Here is a 24,713-nt window from a genome sequence, read left to right as displayed (position 1 = left end):
GCAATAGATACAGTTGGTTTTAGAATTAAATCAGTAGGCAACTCTTCATAGAATCCAAGGCAGTTTGTCACCCCAAATACTTAAAGCTGTTTGTCAGAATACAGGTTTTCCTTGGTTTTGCTTCAGTCAAACTGAATCGAAGGGATCCAGGAGATAAAACATTGTAAAGCAATGGAATCTGCAGAGTTAGTTGAAAGCATAAAGTACTTGTAAAAGGAAGAGGATTTGCAAGCTGCTCTTGAGGCTGAATTTTTCCATTTCCCAGAGAACATCCTTGTAGAAGGCACTTGTCTATGCCAAATATTCCAAGATAACACAACTGATATGCCTTGGTACTGACTAGAAAATAAATCCATAAGGTAAAAGAGTAATCCAGCTTCCAAGATAACTCAAAGTTATGTTTATTTATCCAGAGCTGCCACCTTATACCTGCATATTAGTAACACTAATATTTAGGGACTATCTCCCCTCTTGGGCTGCAGCAACTTGTTTCTCGTCCTCTAATCAGCCACAGGATGGTACAGTTTCAATTTTATTCACAGTTCCCTAGGCTGAATTGGATTCAGTGGCCTGAGTACTGATTTAATGCTATAAGCCCAGTCCTTATTCACAATAAAACTCTTTACAATATTGTTTTAGAAACATGGAATTAGAGAAATCAATAAACTGAACCACTTGAACAGAGTGTATTCAGCTATGAATACATGTTCAAAAGTGTTACACAAAGCTGATGATTTCCAATGAAGAGGCTATAACCTTCTTAGGATCTCTTGGTCATCAGAGACATGTAAAAGGGACAAAGTATATATGAATCTTTGTGCTCTGATTTCTACTTCTTCATTGCCAGTACTATGTCATCCAATTACCCTTCATCCTGCTGTGTGACTAGATTTTTTTTTTTTGTCATGAACCATTTTCAAAGTCTCCAATGACAAAAAAGAGAGACAAAAAAAGTTTTCCTTCAAAGTCAAGAAGAATAAGATTGATGTCTTTTGTTCATAAATCCAACAGTTGAAATTAAAAGATCCAAAGCCCTCATGACTCTAATTAATTTTACTTTGGAGATGGGATTTTAGTATTTAACTTTCTGCAGTTATAATGAAAACTTGCCTGCATATTGAATGATTTTTTTCCTTTTTCTTCCTTTTTTTTTATCATAATATTTTTGTTGCTGGAATCACAAATACAGGAAACATTTCAAACCAGCCAGTTGAGACAGCAAGCAGTTAAATAACTTAATGTTGCAAAGATGTAAGCATGTGCTGAAATGTACATGTACACATGAATAGCCCCATGTGTAAAGTTAATTGTCTAGATTAGCACATAAAGATGATGTAGCACCATAGTACAAATAAACACGAGTTTATACATGGACAAAGACTGAATCTTTTCATTTTAAAAAGGTAGTGATTAGAACTTTACATTTCCTTCCTGTCTTTATTTGAAAGGTTGCTTTTCCTGAGCAGTCATTAACAGTGGCTGAGATCTTGCTTAGCTTTTCAGTTCTCTGTAGCCTGCTGGTTAGAAAGCAGGTACCCAGGGCACTTCCTCTCCTGCTGTTGGACTCCAGTTTTATATCTCTGTTTTATTAACTGTTTCATGATCTCCATCTAGGGCACACTTTTCACTAGGTCTCTTTCCCTCCATCTTTCTGACAGCTTATTATGACTGAAGTGGAAATGTTACATAAAACAAGCTGTTTATGGAAATCTTATTTCTGTCACATGAGCTCTATTCTGATGTGACAGGCTCTCTATCTGGCTGCAAGCATTAAATATATTAATTATATCTGGCATTATGCAATTCTCCTTTTATCACCACTGGATTTTAAAGACTTGGTAAAATATACTCTCTGAGCAGTAAAATCATTGCACCTTAGCACACTTCAGCGTTTATAACAATCTGACATAATAAGGATACTGTCATTGCAGAAACACCTTCCTACACCCATGTGGGTACTTGAAAATCTGTGCTTTCTCCATCCTCCTACATAAATATAGTAGCTTAGGAACTTTTATGCTGTGCCTTGATTTTTAATGATAAAAGATGGCAGGTACCATTTAAAAATAAGAGATGAAAAGGGGCAATTCAGCTTTAACTATAAGAGAGCTTTCCTTTAGATGTAGTCAACTCTTCTGCTTCTGTGAAGTGGGAAAACTGTGAGAAAATAGGAAACAGATAAAGTTTTAAACTAGAAAGCATTAAGATCCTGTCTTAGGACCCCTTACTCTTCCATAAAAAGCACAAAGTAAGGTGACAGACTTTGATGCCAGTCTACTTCCACTCACCGCAATTCAGTATTGAAGATTTCTAAAAATGAGAAGTAAACTCTGGCCTGTTATGGTGGATGCAATCTTCTCAAGTGTATATAATACTCATTCTCAAAGCACAAGACAGGTTGTGAAGTCCAAAGAAAAATATTCAGTCAGGATCTTGCTAATCTTATGATCTTGCTACCAAGTTGCACCATGAAATACTGGACAAGTCTAGACTGCCATTCTGGATTCTGACATCTGAGTGTAGGATTTATATACAGGTTAATAATTGCAGATTTTTTGATAGAAGGAAAGATTTCACATAATTAAAAAAAAAAAAAAAAAAAAAAAAACAACCAACCAAACAAACAAACAAAAAACAAACCACCATGTGTAGAGAGGAAATAACTTAATTCTGCAGGATGCCAATATTTTTCAATCCTGGGAGATTTGAGAGATATAATTGTCTATGTAGTTCTTTTGCCCTCTTGTTAAGGTAAATATCCAAAAGTTGGTGATCCATATTTAGGAAAGCCAAGGTGCTGGATTGAGTGTCTTTGTGTTAGCATGTTGTGCAACACATCTGGATTGTAAAACTGTAGTCAGAGTGGCAAAGCGTCCTCTGTATCTCAGGCACAGTAATCGAGACTGTTACCAAGCAATCCAGCATGGCTAAAGTAGCAGCCCTGAATCTCTTGTTCTATTTTGCTTTATTGCTTATTTACTTTGGGGCTGATACACTTCTGGCCACTGCGAGTGACAGGAATGGCTACAGAAATCGCCTATTGTGGCAGTAGGGTTTTGCAGAAGACCAGAGTTTTGCAGTGGTGAGACACAGCATACCCCAGCCCTTTGACAAATAGAAGAGGAAGTCGGGCTTCCTCCTGAATTTTGACAGCAGCACCTGGGAGGAGGGAGGCCTGCGGACCCCTCACTCCCAAAAGGGTCACCTCTCAGGCGTCCACCTGCGGCTGGCATCGGCTCCCGCGTCCCGCCGCCAGCCCAGCGGGCGCGGGACGGCGGAGGTGTGCGAGCGCCGTGCCGGGGGAGGACCGGGAAGGTGCCGTGCCTTGTGGCCCTGGGGCGGGGCTGCCGTGCGCCTTGCCCGTGCATTGGGTCTGGAGTCAGACATAAGTATAGCCGGGCTGCGCTCGCCACACTCCTCTACCCCCCGCCCCCCAGCCCTGGAAGAGAAGGGGGAGAGAAACAAGAAGGAGCGGGGGGGAAAAATCCCGGTGAGGTCATTCCAATGAGAGCGCAGGAGGCGAGCGGACAAGGTCGACTTTCCCGGCAGAGGCGCAGCCCTTAGGAGCGCGGAGGCGCGCACCCACCCCCGGCCCGGCACCTTGGAGAGCTCCACCGCGCCAGGGCCGCGCCCGGGGCCGCGCTCGGGGCCGCGCTCGGGGCCGCGCTCGGGGCCGCGCTCGGGGCCGCGCTCGGGGCCGCGCTCGGGGCCGCGCTCGGGGCCCGGCGGCGCCGGGGCCGCCCCGCCGTCCCTCGGTAGCGCCCGCCGGCCGCGGATGCGCCGCACCGCCTCGGCTGTCGGCGAAGGAAGAAAAGTTTGGGGGCGACTTAGGGCCGCGGGAGCGCCCGAGGAGGAGGAGGAGGATGCGCGGTTTCCCCGGCTGATCGGGAAGGAAGGATGACCGAGGGAGGATGTGCACCAGCAGCCAGATCATCGGGAGCCTCCTGGTGCTCTCCGTGCTGGAGATAGGGTTAGGGGTGTCCAGCGTGGCCGTGGGGGCGGTCAGTTTCAGCCTGGTCCTCACAGAGCAAAAGCCTCAGCTGGGAGACTCTTCTCCGGTATGGAGCGGGGTGTGTGTACGTTAGCCATTTCACTCTCTCTTTAACTCTTTATGGTGATGATCAGACCGTGCGAAGGCATCCCGTTTTCCCTTCCCTTCCCTCCCTCGAGTGCATGTTGCGCCGACCGCGCCGGGTCCATTTTCGATGTGCTTGGGGTATGGTCTGCAGAGTCGTGGGGCGAGGGGGAGGCACGGCGGGGACAGATGTGTGTTGGGCGGGGGAAGAGCTCTTCTTTCTCGTTCCTTTCCGTTTTTCGGTATTGCTGTGAGCAATTGAACTTTCTCTGAACCCCTTCTCACACCTGGGAAAGCCCGATGCTTCGCGAGAAACCCGGGCCACAGCTTACGTCTTTAAATTGACTCTGAGTTTTGCGTTTTAAAATGAAGAGCCCTGTCCATGATGAGTAGACTGTCAAAAGGTGCTTTTAATTATTGTCAAGGGTATACCAGCCGAGTCCTGAGCTTTTGGAGGAAAAATAGAAAGGGGCATTGGGAAGGAAAAGGATAAAGGTGTTCTCATGTACTGGGCACGCTAAGCTTCTCGTAAAACGAACAAAAAGAAAAAAAAAATAAATAATAAAAAAAAGAAACCCAGTAATGGGTTAATAGAAGCAGCATGGTCATATCACAGAGCATTTCTCACTTCCCAAAAATGTTTCTTATTTTTCCAGTTTGAGATACGCATGTTTCTAGGGAGAATTTTCCTCCAAATGGTTATTTATATTTATTAAACAAAGAATAGGAAATGTTGAATATTCAGTCTAAACATGAGTGGGCATTTTTGAAGTCCAAAGCTGGTTTTGGCCAGCTTCTATTGTACAACAGCATTTCTAAAAGGATTGTTTTCTTTGCTTCAGATAACAGGACAAATGTAAAACACTCTTGATTATTCACCAGCATAATCTCTCTTAATTTATAGATTCATTCAGACAAAGTACTTCATGTAATATTCTCACTGTCAGTAATTATTCATTATTGACAACAGTGATAAATATTTTTGGCAGTATATAAACACACAGATAATTCTGCACTGCAGAACAGGTAGATGAGAAATGAAAATGAAGACTAGATCAGACAGGTAATGATATTATCAAAATCACTTGCAAAAAGGAGGTTTCTGATCACTGTTAATGAAGAAAAAAAACTACTTAAAACCATGTGTTGATCTGCAGATTTAATGGGAAAGGTCAATTTCCTGTGTTTCACTGAGGTCAAAGAGCTTTGATCAGTCAGTGGGATCAGTATTTTATGCAGTGATTGCATTTTGTGACAATGCTATCACAGCTGATATCATTTCATGACGATGCACATTTCCTGCATAACTGCCTCATTCATTTTTATGCTGTTACCCCAGAGTTTGTACTAGGCATAGATTAAGATTCTATTATATTAGATGTTGGCTTCCAAGGACATTATGATGGCAGTAAGAGACAGATACAGTGTAAAAGGGTGTGAGTATGAAGAAAAAAACAAAACTAAGTGGTATAACAGGTGGTTGCATTAACACACCAGCACTCTGGCTGGTTTAGAGCTGTTCACTGGTAGAGTTTTAGAGAGGAATAAGACAGAGGACAGTAAAGGCGTTTTGCAAATGTTTATAGGAAATTATTCCCAAATATGAGTGCAGAGGCATGGAAGGTAACCCAAAGGGACTTGTTTGCAAATGTAACAAGTGGGCAAAGGATGCCCACAACCAGAGCCAGCAGAGGCTGACATCAGGTGCTGGGAACTGAGCAAAAACTGCACGTTGAATAGGCAGAGAGAGGCCTCAAAGAAAATACAAAGTGGAAGCAAGAAGCTTATGTTTCATGTAGCACAGGAGATGAGAAAACCAAAGTAACACGCAGAGTGGGGTGACATTTTTCTAAAGGCTGACTTACTTCTCCTTGAACTAAAGATCTGAGGTTTTAATTGTCACTATTATACCACTCTTTTTGTACTACTCCAGCAGTTCAAAGTGTTAGGTTGCATTCTTCTGACTAGGGGACTAGCAGGTGAGGCAGGCAGGCCAAGAAAGGGGCCAGAGATTTACGGTTCTCCAGGGCCATGTGTAACTAGTTTCAGATTTAAACAGATGTTTGTTTGGACAATCCTCAGGACTGACCTGCTGCAGAAGTGGCATAAGCCTCGTTTCTGCTCACTGTAGCTTACACTGAGCTTGTGTTGCCTATATTAAAGGATATGTTTTGCATAAAATGTTATTTTTTTCCAATTCACACTCTTGAATCAGGGTTTGCCTTTGAGATGTGAACAGTAAGGAAAAGAAGGGAACATTAAAGAAAAATAATTCTTTGACATGTTAAGATACAAAACACTTAAGTTGAATTGTGTCATTCCTCCTGTTGCAATTTACTTGGAAATGCACAGAAAACCTTTGACCCTGTTCTATCCTTTTATGTGGGTGGAACTCAGCAGAGACCCAAGTTCATAAGGAAGTAGATGAAGATAGCATCACCATGGAAACCTTAACCTGAATTCCTAAAATTTGGGCATCTTAAAAATCAGTCACATTCCATCTTCTATAGTTTAAGCCTCCCTATGGTGTTTTGCACTTGATGAACATTAGCTTTTCTATTAAAAAAGTTGTTCTTGTTGCTCACTGCCCCTATTCAGACAGATGATTTACTAACACACCTAATTTTAGCCATGTGAATTCCATACATAGCATTATGGATACAAGTGAAGTTAAGCATGGTCTGAAGTACCGTGATCATTGCATATCCTGCATTATGCATAAGCAAGCCAGGGAAAATAGACTACACCAGAATGAAAAAATTGAAAGCCTAGGCAATGTCTGTATCAAAAAATACATAAAAATGGGAAAAAAAAAGTTGTTTCAAATCTGTTGTTCTCGTTGAAGTTGAATTGGATTAGGATATTCCAAGTTGTTTAAAAAGTAGCCATAAGAAAACAACTAAAGGTGTGACTGTCTTCTCAAATTATCTGGAGCATGTGGAGACAACTATCTAGTTTACATCATCACCAATCTGTTCTTTTTTTAAATAGGCCATGGCGGTTAAATTGCAAAAAAAAAAAAAGCCCAAACAAAAACAAACCCACAATAAAAACAGTCCCAAATACCCTAAAGTTCACACGTTGTTAATTTCTGAATTTTCTTTCTCTTTGTTATGTTTGCATTGGGATAAACTATTCTACAGGCTGAAATCAGTGTCTCCCAGATTTCTTTGTTTCCCAGAAACTGAGGGACATTTCTGAAATCCACCATTCCAATTCGGTTATGTGACGTACTATAGAATAATTCAACCAATGAGAACGCTGAACCACTAACAATAACATAGTAAGAATGACAGCATCCATAGCAAATGCTTTTGCACAAACAACAAAAGTCAGAAGATAATCAACCAAAAAGTATTCACAGGTTTGGGGTTTTTTTAATGTTTACACACTTTCCCATCTAAATTTAGAACACAGTGGTTTCATCACGATCACTGTGAGTAGTGAATAGATATTCACACACACATACATGTGTATGGCTCTAATCCTCGTTTTTACTGCAGTGGTGAATAAATCCTTGCTGTAAATGAGTCTCCCTCACAAAGAATGAGAATGAGAAACAAAAGCCACATCTTTAGACAAATATGCCATCTATCTTCATATGGGAGAGAGATGCCTGATGATTCACTTAAGGCTATGCCCCTCAAGAGTAATCATTTCTTCCTTTATAAAGGCAAATATCTGAATGTATTTGAGAGATATGCACTTTCTGTATGTTGGTCTGTTTGCCTGTCTTTAAATAGAGGCAGAATTATTGTTTTCATGATTTGTGATTTTATCACAGTAGAAGTCTGCCTGCCCATTAAAAATCTGCAGTTTGCTACAGGAATTTGTTCCAAGTTGGAACTTGAAATATTTGATTTAAATTATTTTATTTTTTTCTTTAATCTAAGATTTGAAGGATAAGAAAACTGTCAGTCTATATGGACTTTCCCAGACCAAGAAAACCTTTTTCAGACTGTTAAATCAATCCTGGTGGCCTAAAATTTTAAACCACTAAATTTTACATCTAGATTTTACTGTTGCCAAGTTTCCTTTGGAAAGAACAGTCAAACTATTTTTTTTTTTCAAAAACAGCACTAAAAAATCACATTCTTTTTTAGCATGCAGACAAAATGCAGATGTGATCCTACTTTATTTTTACATATGCATTGTATTTTCATCAAACTGACCATATTTCTGTCTGGCTCCCGCTCGTGATGAAATGAATCACAGGACTTTCAGTGAGTTCAGTAGAAGCTGGAAAGAGTTCTGTACCTATAGATGGGGAAGGACATACCAAGGGTGGAAGCTTCTTGCCTTGCATGGAGCCAGAACAATTCAATGAATTCAGCTGAGGTCTTTCAGTAGGTTTTCTTTGTCTTTTGGAGACTCCAGAGGCACAAACCAACCTGGAAGATAGTCCATCTAGTTCCTGGTTGTATTTAGAGGATCTGTTGAATACAGACTGACTTAAGCATATGATTAAATGTTTTACTATGATAAGATTTTAGTTCACCTGCAGGGAATAATCTTTCATTTATTACTTTTTTGAGATGCAAGCAGTCACACTCTGAACCAAATACTTCATAGAAAACAAACAAAAAGGCCTTGTTTTTGTTATTCTGGTGGGCTCTAAACATGCAAAAAGTAAACATTATTATTTTGTTCTGAGAATTTAAGTGTTTTTAGAGATGGGTGGAGGTTTTTTGGATCACTGACGTCAGGTAATTTTTCAGATTCAGAAACACACTTCTTAATTCCCTTGATTGTTTCTAAAAACCATTTCCCATTTTTAAAGCATCTCTGTAGGTCTATAACCAGATGAGTGGAAACACTAATCACAGGGCCTGGGATGGAATTTAAACTGCTTGCATATGGCTTGAATCGGTGGGAAGTGGAGCAGCACCTGATCTGATAAGAGCCAATTGCACACTGCCAGACAAGGTATTGGCTCAGATTAGACACAATTTAGCACTATGCCTCAGTTATAATAGAGCCTCCCCTCTCAGCATGACAGATTTGGAGGGATACAAGGTTGGATATTGCCAGTGCTGTTGCTTCTGTTTCTGTGTCTGGATGCCTTTCAGCCAGCTAGACATTCCTGTTCCCACAATCACTTGCATGGGACAGCAACGTCATTAGAAGTTTCCATCCCCCTTTTGCAAAAGGTTATTGTTTCTCTGTGGAGGTAACAGGCAAGCCTAGTACCTAGGTTTGATCTTATTGCCTGTTTTATTTAGTTCGATGTCTCTGATATCATGAGTAGAATCTGTGCTCTTTATGTCCACACTGAGAAAATGTAATCCTTGTTCTGAAATACTGCTTCATTTAAGAGTTACAGTTAAAGATATCTTTTCTGCTTAGTTCATCCATTAGGGATTTCAGCTTTTTTCTCATTTGGATGGAGTTGAAACAATATTATTAAATAGAATCTTTGTTTCTTTACATTACTAATTTCAAATTCCTAGTTATTTTCCTGGAAGTCACGTGCTTATGTAGCCTTAGTGTAAAACACAGAATTTTCTAGTTTGCTACCTGACAAGGGTAGATAAAAGTGAAGCTCTTAATTCTGTCTTGAGGGTTTAGTCTTCCAAGTAGAGAGTCATTTGAATAGGTATGATACACTTGCATTTTCACTATGTTATATTCCATTTTGGAATAATTTCTCTGTTTCATCAGATACATATAGATGACCCGTAGAGGACTTTCCATGCAGTGTATACACTTTAATTGTCTTTTTGGTCATGATCAGTAACTATGGATCAGACTGTCCTTATATTCAACAGGTTTTCTTTACTATTTTGTTCAGCCTGTGTCCAGAAATTTTTTCTAAGTGCAGTTTTAATTTTTTCAAGGGAATTATGCTCACCATTGATTTTGCCTTTTCAAAACATAAGACAAAAAGGTTTCATAGCTTCAAGATATAAAATAAAAATAGTTCCTTTTCTTCTGCATGGTGAAAAGAAACAAATCTTTGGCTTCCTGCAGATTAACTAAAAATGAATCTTTTTTTTTCACATTACCAGGAACAAAGTAGCCATTTTCCAGAAGGAAGTGAAAGAAGCCAAGTCTTTTGTTCCAGAAAATATGAAATAGGGATGGATCCAAACCACAGAACTTGAATATAAATTGAGATTTTAGCCTTCTTACCAAAATTTATGGGGTTTTGGATCTGAGGTTTTGTTTCAAGGCAATATTCAATATAAAGTAAATTAAAGCACTCTCGAACATTTGCCTTTTCTGGGAGGTCTTTGGGGTTCTTTTCTAAAGTTCAATAGACAAAAAGAGACATTTTCCAATATGCATATGGAACATTAGCAGGTACAGCTGCAGTGTGAATGACAAAAACTCCACAGACAGACACTACTGCATCACCTTGCAATCACACTGGTGCTATCAGAGTGACTCTGACTTTGGTGGTCCATGGTGAATCATCATTGAAAGTGGGATTGAGGCACTCAATCTCTAAGTAGCTTTTGTGCTTTGTAGTATCTTTCTTCATATTTTTTACCATTCACCCAAGAGGGGTTATGCCCCTGTCTATTACTTGATGATACATTCTCAAAAACTCATAGAATCACAGAGTCATACAATAAGGATTGGAAGGGACTTTAAAGATTGTCTAGTCCCAACTGTCTCTGACATGGGCAGGAACACCTCCTACTAGACCAGGTTGCTTAAGGCCTTGCATAACCTGGCCTTGAACATTGCCAGGGTTTGGTCATCCACAGCCTCTCTGGGCAACCTGTTCCAGTCCTCACCACCTTCCCAGCAGTGAATCTCCTCCTGATATCTAGTCTAAATTTTCCCTCTTCCAGTACTTCTTTACTGCTTGCTCTGTAACTCCGGTTCTTGATGAAGAGTCCCACTCCAGCTTCCCAGATATTGGAAGGTTGCTCTGAGGTCTCCACTCAAACCAAATGATCCTTCTGGGTCAGCTCCAACTCAGAAGTGTTCTGTCAATCTGTGAATCTCTGAACCTTCTCTTATTCCCAACTGAACAGTCCAAACTTTCTCCACCCAGCTTCTTAGAGGAGGTGCTCCTGCCTTCTTACCAACCTTCTGACCTTTCTATGAACTTGCACCAACAATTTCAATACAGAACTTCTCTGCTAGTCTTGACACAAAACATCATGTATGTATAGGAGGTATGAGTAAGTCTGCAACCAAAAGTAACCCTATAATCAATAGGGTCTGGGTGTAATTGGTGATCTATGTAGGTTTTTAAGTGAGCTTTTCAGTCTTTTAGCATTTTTTTTTATTATGACTAATAATTAAAATGGAAGTCCAAAAATGAGACATCTTTTTAAAAAAGTTCCAGCTGAAGTTCCCTCTCTGGCTTCCAGGGCATTTTGTAGGGCTTATTAGTTTAGCTTATCCTTAATGAAATATTTTAGCCTTATTCTCTGCATAAATAGTGAACACTTCAACAATTGAGCATTCTTTACAAGAAGCTTATCTTCAGTGATATATTCCTTTTCCACTCCTAATTTACTATATTTTCAGTATAAGTCTGTTTGCCAAAGTTACCTCAGGTAAGTTAGGTTACGTGGTTAAAAAATACATGGTTAAAAAATATAACTGCATTTAAAGAGTCCATGAGATTGGCTGGTAAAAATTGATTAAGGATAATCAATGATCAAGTAGAAAGGAGCAAGTCCTCACCATGACAGTATAAGTTAGTCAAGGGTAAAATGTAGTCCAGAGTAGCTCAACAGTTACAAACCAAATTTTACTGTTATGACATATTGACATGAAGTCTTTCAGGATAGCCAAGAACAGAGAGAGGGTGTCAATACAACAGAGCCTCTGATGGCTGTATTCCAGTTGGCAGCATTATAAAATAGAAGATTATAAGTAAAAGATATTTTCAATCTGATTTTTACTGCATCCTTTCTCTCCAACAAAGAGCTAGTGTAGTTTCTCCCATCCACTTTACACTCTTGGTGATCACAACACTGAGAAATCAGAAATTTTACAGAAAATTCCTATAGAACCACAACCAAAAAAAAAAAAAAAAAGTCTTAAGTCTTTATGCTATCAAAAAGCAGAGAACAGAGTCAATCACATAATAATCCCACAGAATACAAACCTTTCTAGATCCCTTCACACTGAAAATCCTGGCTAAAGTGACTCTACATGAGCAGTGTTTCTGAGCCATGGGTATTACTTGTACTCTTCATACAGAAGGTTTCCAATGTTTCCAGCGAATCAGCCTTAGAAAACAGTGGTAAGCTTGGCTCATAAGTTTCAAAGCTTTGCATGAGGTATAATTGCCTGACCCTGTGGCTCAAGGTCATCCATTGGTTTTAATTGCAAAATGCCTGCTGACATAAATAAATATCCATACTGGGTTTTGGGCAAACCTTTTTTCTATGAATGCAATACACTGTCATCTTAAAAAAACCCAACCTAAGTAACATTAATCCTTTGCTACTGCACGAATGCTTTTCTTCCAAGGTTTTTAACATAATCAGGCACTTGAGTGCATTTGGCTTCACAACTTGTTTATCTCATAGCCATACAGATTATAAAACTTTGGCATGACCTCAAGATTAAACAGAAGGATGTGGAGGAAGCATGAATATCCAATTCCTATGAGTTAGAATACAAAGAACTCTTTTAGTTCTTTAACTATGGAACATATTATTCCTTGCCTATATATACAAATACGGTAGATGTCAAGAGTGAAAATACATACAGAGTATGCATGGCACAATGCAATATTATAAAATCATAGAATTTCTCAAGTTGTAAGGGACCCATAAAGATCACCAAGTCCAATTCCATGCTCCTTGCAGGACTACCTGACACTAAATCATATGGCTAATAGCAGCATCCAGAGTGCTCCTTGAACTCTGACAGACTTGGTGCCATGATCCCTCTCCTGGGGAGCCCATTCCAGCGACTGACCACTCTGTCAGCAAAGAACCTTCCTCCGATGAAACTTCACTCCATTTCCTTGTGCCCTATCATTGATCATCAAAGAGAGGAGATCAGCACCTCTTCCTCCACTGCCTGCCTTGAGAAAGGTAGAGGTCACCCCTCAGCTTTCTCTTCTTCAATCTGATCAAACCAAGTGACCTCAGCTGCTCCTCTTAAGTCTTGCCCTTTCACCATCTCGGTCATTCTCCTCTGGACACACTCTAATAGTTTGATGCTTTTCTGACACTGAGACATCCAACTCAGCACACAATGCTCAAGAAGGAGCCGCACCAGAGTAGAATAGAGAAGGACAATCACTTTCCTCAACCAGCTGGTGATGCTGTTCTTGATGTACCCCAGGGCATGGTTGGTCTTTTTTGCTGCCAGGGCACTGCTGACTCACATTCAATTTGTGAATCTCTTTTTCTGTGGCTGCTTTCCAATATCTTGACCCCCAAAATTTATGTATAACCAGGATTACATTGTCCTAGGTGCAGAATCCAGCACTTGCTCTTGTTGAATTTCATGTGGTTGGTGATTGCCCAGCTCTTGGGTCTATTCACGTCTCTCTGCAGGGCCTCTCTACACTTAACAGAGTCCATGTATCTCCTAGTCTAGTATCATTAGCAAACTTAATGTACATTTAACCACTGCATCCTGATCTTTACTCTAGGTAGTCAGATGTTTTAAATGGGATAGTCATCCCTTGTTTTGAGAAGCTGGTATGTTAGGGCTCATAGATTAGCTTCATTGACTCAAACCGGAGCAGCATTAAAGCATTTCTGAAAAAATGGGTGACCTTCTCTTACATACCCTTTCAGCTTTGAAGGTAATTTATCAAACCCACAGTTTTTTAAACTAGTTAACAAGTTAAAACTGTCTATTATGATGTCTTCCAACTCTAATTCATTTTTCTATATACAAAAATTTCCTTTCAATCCTATTCAATCACTACAGTGAGAAAATATATTATTAATCCACTTTATCAAGTCTGACTGAATAGAACTTAATTACAAAGATGTCTTCAACAAATTTCATTTGAGGTTTCTGCATTTTGAGAAATACAAAACACGATGTGTGAAAATCTGAAGCATGCCTTCAGTTGAAGGCAGTCTGCAATGGCAGGACTGGGAGTGGAACCCCAAAACTTCAGAGAAAGCCTGAGTGAACACTTACAAAGCAGATGTGATGAGCTGAAATCTTCTTTGCCTGTGGGAAAGGTGCAGAGGAAGCATTTCTTTTGGTGATCTGTTTTGTTTTATTGTTATTCCAGTTAGTGGGTTCTAGTAGCAGTTACCAGTTGTGTCTTCTGGTATGTCCTGAGCCATGGTCCACATGACCCAGCCCTCTCCATAATCAGTTTGGTATTAAATTCACATCCCATTCTTAGTGTAAAGGTAAACAAAATATAAAATTTATCCACATTCATTATGGGGAACTGTTTCCATGGGTCTTTTTACTCAAAATAAAAAGATATCTCAAGGCTTATACTTAGCTATACACATGAACTACTTTAGTTAGAGGGAGATAAAGTATGAGTTAAAGCAACTCCTCAGCTGAAATAGTGAAGTTGCAAAATTTTAGAGTGTAAGTAAGAGGTACCTGCAATATATTGCCTAGACCCTGAATGCTGTATAGAAACTGAGGTTTTTGGTTTGTTTGGGTTGTTTATTTTTAAATTTCTTATGTAACAACCAGGTCTTTTCTATGATTTAATTTTAAATCAGGGTCAAGAAGAGCCTTTTGCTAGAAATACCATCTCAGTGCAAAATTAGTGTGGAAAAATCAGTTTTAAAACTATAAAATTACTTCCCAATGGGGGAGAAGGGTTAACTTTATTGAAAATAAGTAACATAGATTTCTTAGTTAAGGAGTTCGTGAGGTATCAAGGAAATCTTTTAACAGTATTGCTTTCGTACAACTACTATAGTTCCTACCATGCCTGGGAACTATTCATTGTTTTCCTCGTTAAACTTTGCTGTAGGAGGAAAAGACATCAGAGGACATCACTGGTCTTTGACAGAGGTCGCTATTAAGCATTATCATCTATTTTTATAAGCTGGTTGGCATTTTTCTGGTTTTGGTAATTAATTTTTGCCTAATGTTTGATGCTACAATTAACAGATCAGTCTGTGTGAGGAAATGTCATTAAAAAAAAAAAAAAAAAAAAAAAAAAAAGGTACAGATACCTTCATGCTGTCTCTTGTGAATTGGGCTATCAAGAGTCTGAAACAGATCTTTCTGCATGCCCAGAGTAGTCACACCAACAGATGTACTCACATTTACACCTGCACCCACGGACATGACTGAATTATATTCTTGCCCAGAGTTCCACTGTCTTGAAGACAACAAGCCATATGTGATCCTTCAGTGGTTTCAGATGGTAGGATCAGGGCATTAAGTCCCTATGCTATGCTTAGAAGTAGATGATTTGAATCACTGACTCGTAGCTTGCTCAACTTATCTGAGAGAAAAAGAAAGCAGTAAAAAGGCATTTTTATGCTTGTAACACTGAGGATTTTTCTCTAACTTGTTTACCCAAGCAGCTTAAAATTCAGATTTTCTTTCTTTTCTCATGAGTTATCATGGTCACTCGGACTTCTCATTCCAGTTTCTTATCCAATAAAGAGTGTTTATAATTGAGTTACAACCTCCTGAAACATAAGGTTTGTGACAAAAATGCTGATAACTGTAACCATTGCCTAAACTGTGGTCACCACCGCAGTGACACAACGGGATTTGAACTTCATACCTTAAATGATGAAATAATGTTTGGTTTCTTGTTTTTTGCAGTTCCTGCTTTGCGGTGTATGTGGAATATTGTGCGCCAAAAAAAAATCTGGACTTGTTGTAAGTTTTTCCACTGCATCCATAACACATAAATATTTGAAAAGCATATTTAGCCAATTTGAATTCTTTACTGGGGGCTTTCTGCATCCAAGGGGTTTTGATAAACAATTAGAAAAATTACAAGTTAACAATCTAAAAGAGGCAATCAGAACTTTAAAAAGCCATAAAAAACAAACCAGTTCTTAAATGGCCTATGTAGGTCATGCCATTTAAGCCATACCTCCCTATTTATCTGTGTCTGGATAAACTTTGATTGGAAATCACTTGACAAAGATTTATGTCAAGTCAATAAATGCTTCTCAATAATGTCACTGGACTGTATCTTCTCTCCTTCAAAAACCAAGACTAGCTTGCCATCTCAATAAGGCTGCTGACCAAGTTAGTTTCTAGATATCATACCTGTTAAGTGTTTAGCAAGTGTTTTTAGCAATCTGAAACACATCTATGTAAGTTTTTAAATGATGGAGGATTTCTCTTTGGGTACAGTCATTTTCTGACTGCAGCAAAATGGTGTTATTACTCAACAGGTCACAGCAGAACTCTATAGTAAAGACATGATCTCATTTTAAGTGATAATGCCAGTTCTGATTTTCTGTCAGCTTAATTATTCTGCCACATACAGAGGGAAGTCATATAATACAAGCATAAGTGTGATGGAAATCCAAAGTTCTCTCAAATTCTTTTTTAATATCAATGAGTTATCCTAAACTCTGCAAAAAGGACAGTCCCATTTATTAAAATGTGTGTACCATAGCCAGTTTCTAAAAGCTGTTCTGGAGGTCTCATGGAATAGTCAGTTGCCAGTGGACTGCAATATACATTCTCAATGCAACATTCCTGACGAAACTCTCATCCCAGTTGTGTAGAGAAATAGCCTGTTAGGCTCCATAAATTTTTGCTTCCACAGTAGATAAGTACATATACAAAGCCATATCAAGAAACATTAAAGGCCCATCTAGATCATCATCTGACAAGTCAGCAGTATCAAGGGAAGTGAATAAGACAATAATTTAACACTGTCTCCATAAGGTCTTTTGCTCCTGAATCATTTGAAGTTACTACACATCCTGAATCAGTGTAACATCTTTGTGATTAAAAGCAATAGGAGGTTTTTAAAAAGTCTCATTGATTGCAACCTATTTCACAGCTTTCTAAAATTCCTGGGAACATTTTAGCCAAGTTAAAATCAACCAAACTAACCAACCAACCTGACAGTCACCAAACTGACCTTCTGTAAAGCAGCATCACAGATTTATTTGTTGTTTCTTTTACTTCTTTGACCAGCACATTCGCCTTGAACACTTTTAAAGACCCCACAAAAGCTGCAGAAAGCCTCTAACTGCTATCTGACTGAATAAATTATAATTGAGCAGGAGACCAGTCAGAATGCACACAAAGCAAAAGAGGTTCACTACAAATACATGAGGCATTCACTCCTGAGGCAGGGTGATAAACTGCACAATAGAAAACTACGACACATTCTGTCATGTTTCCGTTTTGCATGAACAGTTGGAAATCACTTTTGTGTTCCAGCAGTCCTTCCACTGAATAGGTTTTAACTTAACCTACTCATTTTACACGCCTTTTTTTTACATGCAACATCAATCTTAACACTTGTATACCAAAAGGTAATGTATTCCCTTGGAGCAATGTGGGAGTTAAGAGAGTTAAAAACAAGTGTCTGTGCAGTGTTTTGCAGTCAATGGTACTATGATAGTTCAAAGAATTGAACTGTGGGTATCTCATATTTTATATGCATTAATCCATCTTTGAAAAATATTACTGTGACATAACCTCTCTTGTCTCTCCTGACAGATGATACTTTTTTCTGCCTGTTGCATCTGTGGACTAATAGGAGGAATCTTAAATTTTCAATTTCTTCGTGCTCTGACAAAGAAGTCATCTGCTCTCTATTCCTTGCATCTTGCCTCCATGTCTCTTGCATGCATTGGGATTGGTGGTTGCACCCTTTCTTCATGGCTCACTTGTCGGCTAGCCAGCTATGAACAAAGGCGAATGTTCTCAGAGAGGGAACATTCATTGCATCACTCCCATGAAATGGCAGAAAAAGTGAGTTGTGTGTCCTTCCTTATTTGTTCTGCCTCTCCTGAAACGTTACTGTATGTGTTAATGTTTACAATTGGCAAGAGGTATTTTTGGTTTTATATGAGACAGAGATTCTGGAAAATGAAATGCTGCCATTCTGTGAAAGTTTTCTTATGTTGCATTAAATGGAGCTAGTTTTAGGTACTGTATATTTGCAGTACATCCATTTCAATGAAGTACATCCATTTTCAGCATAATTCCATTGTATAGCTATTCAGGGACTTAGCTGCTAAATATAGCACTTCCGAAATAATTGGAAGCCTTATTAATATGAATTGTCATGTATTGTACTGTAAAAGAAGCACAGAAAGCTTTCTGTAACCACATCATTGCATGCTTCCAGGATTTAATCAATTTCTTCCTCTCCCAAGAACACAGCTTATAAATTAGGTTATTTAAACAGAAAAGCCACAGTTCACAACTGTAGGTGATTTAACCTAAGCATCTAAGGGCATATTTAGACACCTTAATTAAACTGGTCCCATTTACAGCACTGAGCATTTGCTTCCTTTCTGTATTAACAGGAAGCCTACCAAGGTGTACAGGAACATAATTAGGTGCTGAAACTGAAGCCCCCAAAGCTGAGCGCATAGGATCAAAACAATTAATGGAATGGAATTCTTGAAATCATCTCCTTGACTTAACAGATCTGAGTAATATTTGAGAAGTTAAGTGTTCACTGTAACCCTGTGCTTTGCATTTGGGCTTAGTATCTACCCAGTGCCTTTCATTTGAGAAATGAGCAGAACAAAGTAAAAAAGTCAAGTAGATTGTCCACCTAAGCCTCCAAATGCAAGTTTGCATTGCTGTTAAGTTCAAGAGTCTGTTGTCTACTGAAACATCTGAAGAGCAGAGGAAGGATTAGTTCGCTCAGACTGTAGAATTCTTTTCAGATTTCTTGAAAAAACATGATACAGCAGTTAAAAATGACTCGTCACTATTCTTTGGTTTCTTGACTGAGATGAGACTCCAAGTAGAAAATATAAACTGAATTAATCTTAGATGATGTTTGAAATGTATTTTTAAAAGAGCATGTTTGAAACATTTTAAAAAGATGTTTTAAACACATTTTAAAAAGTTAAATAGTTATGTTACAACAGTAACATAAAGCAGGGTGATAAAATCAATTGATGAGATACATTTCTCCATCTTATTTTAAAATGAAGAAGAATTCTGATGAGCTGTTCAGCAAATATGATGGTCTTGCTGATGGAAGGTTAGATATTGACTTTCAGAGAGACTCTTGCCTCAACAAGGAAGAAAAGAGAGGGAAAGGAAGAAAGATGGGAAAAGAGAGGGAAAGGAAGAAGAAACAGCTTGGAAAGAAAAAACCTATCAAAATAAAAAAAAAAAGCCACCAACCCTATCAATTTGGGGTGAGGATGACCATGTGTAACAGTAGTTCACTTCCTACCTTCCTGGACCTACTGAGCTTTTTGACACTTAGCAGCATGGACTGCCAGGTGTCCACTTACCTTGGGTGAAGGGCCACGATGAACATACAGAGCAACCCTACTGCACACACTCAGCAGATCTGGGATGTGCCCCACTGATGGCAGACTTCCTGCATGTCTTCTGTAGAACCAGGTATGCATGTACACATGGCCTGACTTGGGACTTCTTAGACCCATAGACTGCTGATGTCAGGGTTGAGTACACTAGCTCATGGCATGCCCCTAAAAGATAGTGAAGTCTACATTAAAACTTACATTAAATTAGACCCTAATTTAGAAAATAGCTTAGAAGTGTTTTATATATACATCTATATTGTATATTTATACTGATATACAGTAATGTAGACATGTACTGCATGTGCATTTGTTTGTGCTATATTTATTGTATAATTGTTATATTTATATTAGAGATTGAGGGGTATTGAAATAACCGACCTGCCCAGCTGTCCGGTGATTCCCCCGACACCAGAGTTACCTCCAAGGTACGCTGAACACTAGGGAGCAACCATGTTGTTATGTCACTTCAGGAAGGGCCACCTCTACGAGGAAGTCATAGTTTCAGCTAATCAAAGTTGGCTGATGCTGTGATGTCACTCTGAGGCAGGAATGGTGCTTCCAGGTAGTGACATAACTCTACGTGGTGAACGCTGCAATCTGGAAGTAAGTTGAGTATTTAAAATATTCACCCTAGTTACAGGCATCCAAATACTCTTATTTGGATGTAGCCGCCATTGAATCACTCTGCTTCTAATCTGTGTGCTCGTTCATTCCCTGAATTCAGCAATTCTTTATAAATCAACTTTTTTTTTCTTTTTAATAAAAATTTTGGGAAAATAAATGGGATTTGAAACTTTTTGAAACTATTCTAATATTTTATATTAGGTGATATTTAAATAGCTGATGTCTGCAGACGATTCAGGTGATGAAGCTAACAAACGGAAACTCATGAGTAGCCTTCTGACAGATCATTACTATCAAATTATGGCTGACTGATAGTTACTAATAAATGGTCTTGGTATTCTTGGTCTCTTTCCCAGCTGACAGATATCTTCAGTGTAGATCCAACAAACACTTTAGGCACCCACAAAAAAGCAAATTATAATGCCAGACAACCCCCAAACTGGGATCCACCATCTAGTGTCAGGCATGCATGTTCATCTTCAATATGTGAGGAGAGTAAGGCACAATACCAGAACATCCAACACCATCATTTGCAAATGGAGACTTGGGTGGTAGAAAATACTCAAAATTAGTTTCACACTTGATTTTCTCTGGAACTTATGCTTGATTCAGCAGTATTAATTGGCAAGGCTACTTGATCTGATGCCCCTAAGCTCACATCATAAAGAACAGAACATCCCTTCTTTTCAAAAACTGTGAAGGGAACAATTAAGTCCTGTGATTTGCTTTAAAATGTAGCTGGTAACACCTGAAAAAGGAGGCATCAGTGCTTTTTATCTTTATGTTACTCTGAGTTCTGGTCTCTGCTTGCCAAATATTGTGGATTAAAAGAAGAGAGAGACAGAGTAAGACTGGTAATAAAGACCAGATTGTAAAATTTTCTTCTCTTTACCACAAATCTCAGCTACTATGCTATAGAGTTGGGCTTTTTCTTTCTGTCTCTCTCTCTCTCTTTCTCTCTCTGTATAGCCCAATGAATGTTGCTTCACTTTTTTTTACAGAAGCTTCCACAGGAAGTGGGACAAACAAATCCCTTTCATTCCACATTTTCTCCAAGTGTACATAGAAGGAAGAAGAGGTGAATTTAGTATTTCCATGCAGAGAAGAGCCTCTGGTCACCATGCAACTATTTTAGAACTAGTCCAACACTGGCAGCTCCTCATCTACCTGAATTTGAGAAATACCCCAAGCTGCATTTTTACCTGTACCCATTCCTTTTGCCATAGCTGAATGATCCCTGTCATTGGACATAAGCACCAGATCACCTATTTCTGCATCCAGATTCAGTCTGGTATGAAATAGGCCTGGGATTGCTCAGAATAAGGTAGTTCCAACCATAAACTCAATGTGGCTTTGCAGCCTTGAAGATCAGGGAACTGTTTAATTAATGTAGCCATCTCTATGCTTAGACAGCTGCTAAGGGGGTATTGTTTGGATTTCAATTTGAGAATTAGAAAATCTATCTCGGAACAAATCTTGGTTTCGGTGCTTTAGGATTCTGACTCATGAGCCGGTCAGCTCACTCTGGGATGACTCACCTGCCACTGGAGAAGCAATCCCCGAACTGCTGAAAATTGTAGACTGGTATATTAAGAGAAAACTTAAATAAGTACCAGCCCAAGGGAAAACAAACAGTTAAAACCCCTAGATCCTGTTTGGATCTAAATCTACTTCCCAAATGTCTATTTCAGCAAGCATTGAATGGCATCTGTTTGTAGCATGTCAGCACAGATAGAGGTTTGAATGGAAACAGAGACTTAACAACCATTTTGGTTTTTTGTAGATCAGCACACAAGCTTGAGTTGATGCAATTTCAAAGGACAACATCACAGCCTTGTACAGATGCCACCAATGCTGTATATGTGGTCTGAGTGTAATGTCCCACTCAATCACTATCAATGAATGTATCAGCTTTCAAATGTACCTAATTTATGTAGGAAAAATCTGATTTTTTTAAATAATAAGGTTTATCAAGATAAATGAAAATGTAACGTGTTTCTGAATGTTTGAAATTCTGAATTTGTTCAAATTTCATCACAACCTTAGATAACTAAATTTTTAACACCTTACAATAATTCTAATTTTAATTACTGTTTTCTATTCTTCTTCTAGGAAATGACAGACAACGTAAGCAATGGTGGCCCACATCTGATTTATAATGGAAGTGTATATTAAGAAATTTTTAAAAGTTCCATGGAAGGAAGTGGTTTTAGAATTTTCTTCAGGAAAAAAATAGACTCCAAGAAATTAAGAAAATGAAACTATCTTAGCTTTTATGGCTCAAATGTCACAACTGCAGACTAGCACAGTTGCAATTCCCTTTTAGAACCATGTTCAAAATTTGTCTCCTAAACATTTTGAGGATATACAATATTTATTCACTTCCTGGCTACTCTCTTTCAGTTTTTTGTCTGAATAATCTTTCTGAATTGTGATAGTATTTGAAATAAACTTTGCAAGACTCTTATTCTCATGAAGACTCAAAAATCAGAAGAAAAATAAACTGAACTGCATTTAGCCCACTCAAAGAAAAAGGCAGAGGAAGAATGGCTCAGGGGAATCTTTTTCTCTTCTCCACTTAGCAGCATCTGGTGTAATATGATGGCTTCAGATCATGGCATGGTACAGCAACAGATCTGCACAGTTCCTCTCCTCACATTTTGAATGCATCCTGCCTCAGTTTTCCCAGTAGATCAGATCAAAAAAGAGTGCAAACTTCTCTTCTAAAAAGATCCTATTTCACATTTCATTAGTGTAAATGAACAGTGTGCTGAAAACAACACCAGTGTCTTTGTTTTGAAAGACAGAATGCTCTAAGAATGCCATACATCAAAACCTCAATAATGCCTTGTTGTAAAGAAATTGTAAATATTTCCAATTTGTGAATGAGGTATATTTCGTAATTTGTTCATAAAAGATGACAAATAAAATTAAATCGAAACCAGAGATTTTAGAGAGATCTTTTGGATTTTTTCTGGTTAAAAAGATCTTGCAAAGCTGAACTGTCATGCTTGCAGTTCAGCATAGTATTTTGAAAAGTTTCTAAAAGAGTGAAGCAAACTCAGAAATGAGAAAAATGAAGGCTGAACAGAGTCATGGTCAAGGTCAGGAGTTACTGGCAATTCTCCACACCAACAATAATGTTTGAGGATCCACTAAAGCAGCAAGTATGCAGCTTTAACTGACCCCAAACTTTATTGCAGAGCCTAGTGTATTGTACAGGCATGAGAAATGGAAGATATCATCTGTAACAGAACATTTACAGCACAATATTACTATAAAATATTAATATAAAATCACTCATGTTACATAGTGAGTCTGTGACTTTGCAGTATTGCTCAGCACAGCAAAACGAATTTCAGATGTGAGCATCACTGATGACTGGCAACATTTGGTGATTCATACCCATGTTCCCAGGGTGTGAATAGGTATGAATAGAACAGGTATGAATAAAACCCTATTAATGTTCAAACCATGCCATAAAAACCTCTATAAATTACATTAAATTGTTTTGTGAATCTATATGGCATAAAATAATCTTTAAATTGACTACCTTAGAATTTTTGAAGTCCTTAAGGGATTTTCCCATCTAATTACAACATGGGGAACATCTTCACTGCAATTTAAGTCTCTCACTTAAAGTCCAAGCTAATTAGTTGGATGCCTAAGCTTATGAGTCAAAAAATGATCCACCTTATAAGGCTTCTCTTCACTTACTGTCCCAAAGAGCTTTTGAATTTTCTCAGAGGCCCTGATAGTATTATAGATGCTAGTATTTATTACATACCTTAGAAATTGCTAATGAGACTGTTCAGGTTCATAAAGAATACAGATATTGTCATAGCAAAATAACCAGATGTTAAGGTGTCTCTGCTCAAGAAGGTGCTCCCCTTTCCAGGTACTCTTAGTTTTTAAACTTTCTCCTTCACTACATTACCAACTGCTTGTGCTCTTTATGGGTGCCATTGCCCCTTCAGTTTGATGCTCCTCTTCTTTGGAGCAGGAAGCATGAGATAAATCTGTCCCCAATACATGCCCCTTATGGGAGAATTTCCAGCTCTGGACACAACCTGCCAAGGCAGGACCATGGTATAAATGAGGGCAGGGATTTACATATGTTGAAAATGCAAATTGAACATACAACCTGGGGAGGGGGTTCTTCAACATTCCTTTCCTCATTGCCTCAGCAAAAACCAAACCAAAACAAACAACAACAACAACAAACCACCCACAAACAAAAAAACCCACAAAACAAAACCCCAACACCCCCTCCCCCCTAAAAAAAACCCCACAACCAAAAAAACAAGCAAAACCCCAAACATGTATGAGGGCCTCATTGAATAAAATCAAGAGTAAATTTTAAAATTACTCAAAAATTGGAACTACCTGGCTGAGGTTCATCACTATCTCCACAGTACAACTACAATATCACAGTTCACCAGAGTCTCTTGTGAGATCTCAGGACTAGGAATGGTAGCTTCAGATCCTGGAGCAGTTTGGAGTTACAGATCAGAATCTGCTCAGGAATGACATGAAAGTACTGACCATAACACTGCCCAGTTATTTATCACAAACACCTAATTTCCTGGCATGTTAGTGAGAGTATAGGATAGTGCAGGGAAAGAGGCAATTCTTCTATG

At 38.8% G+C, this 24,713-nt stretch overlaps 1 protein-coding gene across 5 annotated transcripts; it reads left to right on the top strand.

The window, feature by feature from the left end:
• The first annotated feature begins 3,723 nt into the window (after window positions 1–3,723).
• Window positions 3,724–23,032, top strand: TMEM196 (transmembrane protein 196). 5 transcript variants are annotated; one of them, XM_066318473.1, is made up of 5 exons: window positions 3,724–4,058; window positions 15,776–15,832; window positions 17,648–17,902; window positions 19,801–19,874; window positions 22,186–23,032. In XM_066318473.1, exons 1-5 carry the CDS (start codon window positions 3,912–3,914, stop codon window positions 22,190–22,192), a joined length of 540 nt encoding a protein of 179 aa, XP_066174570.1. In that variant the 5' UTR covers window positions 3,724–3,911; the 3' UTR covers window positions 22,193–23,032. The 5 variants fall into 5 exon arrangements, with proteins under 5 accessions (XP_066174570.1, XP_066174564.1, XP_066174556.1 ...); XM_066318467.1 differs by having other exon boundaries at window positions 3,724–4,070; XM_066318459.1 differs by having other exon boundaries at window positions 3,724–4,076.
• Window positions 23,033–24,713: the final 1,681 nt, after the last annotated feature.

This window comes from Sylvia atricapilla, chromosome 1, assembly GCF_009819655.1.
Source record: "Sylvia atricapilla isolate bSylAtr1 chromosome 1, bSylAtr1.pri, whole genome shotgun sequence".
Classification (NCBI taxonomy): Eukaryota; Metazoa; Chordata; class Aves; order Passeriformes; family Sylviidae; genus Sylvia; species Sylvia atricapilla.
The sequence above is the reverse complement of the archived record's forward strand: the minus strand, read 5'-3'. Positions and strand labels throughout refer to the sequence as shown.

What these genes read in the sequence shown, in the direction of transcription:
- TMEM196 (XM_066318459.1), top strand. Translation starts at nt 3,912, where the DNA reads ATGTGCACCAGCAGCCAGATCATCGGGAGCCTCCTGGTGCTCTCCGTG. An exon ending in AAAAAAAATCTGGACTTGTT is followed by an intron (nt 15,833 to 17,647) that starts GTAAGTTTTTCC and finishes CTCTCCTGACAG; the next exon opens with ATGATACTTTTTTCTGCCTG. An exon ending in CCCATGAAATGGCAGAAAAA is followed by an intron (nt 17,903 to 19,800) that starts GTGAGTTGTGTG and finishes TATTTATATTAG; the next exon opens with AGATTGAGGGGTATTGAAAT.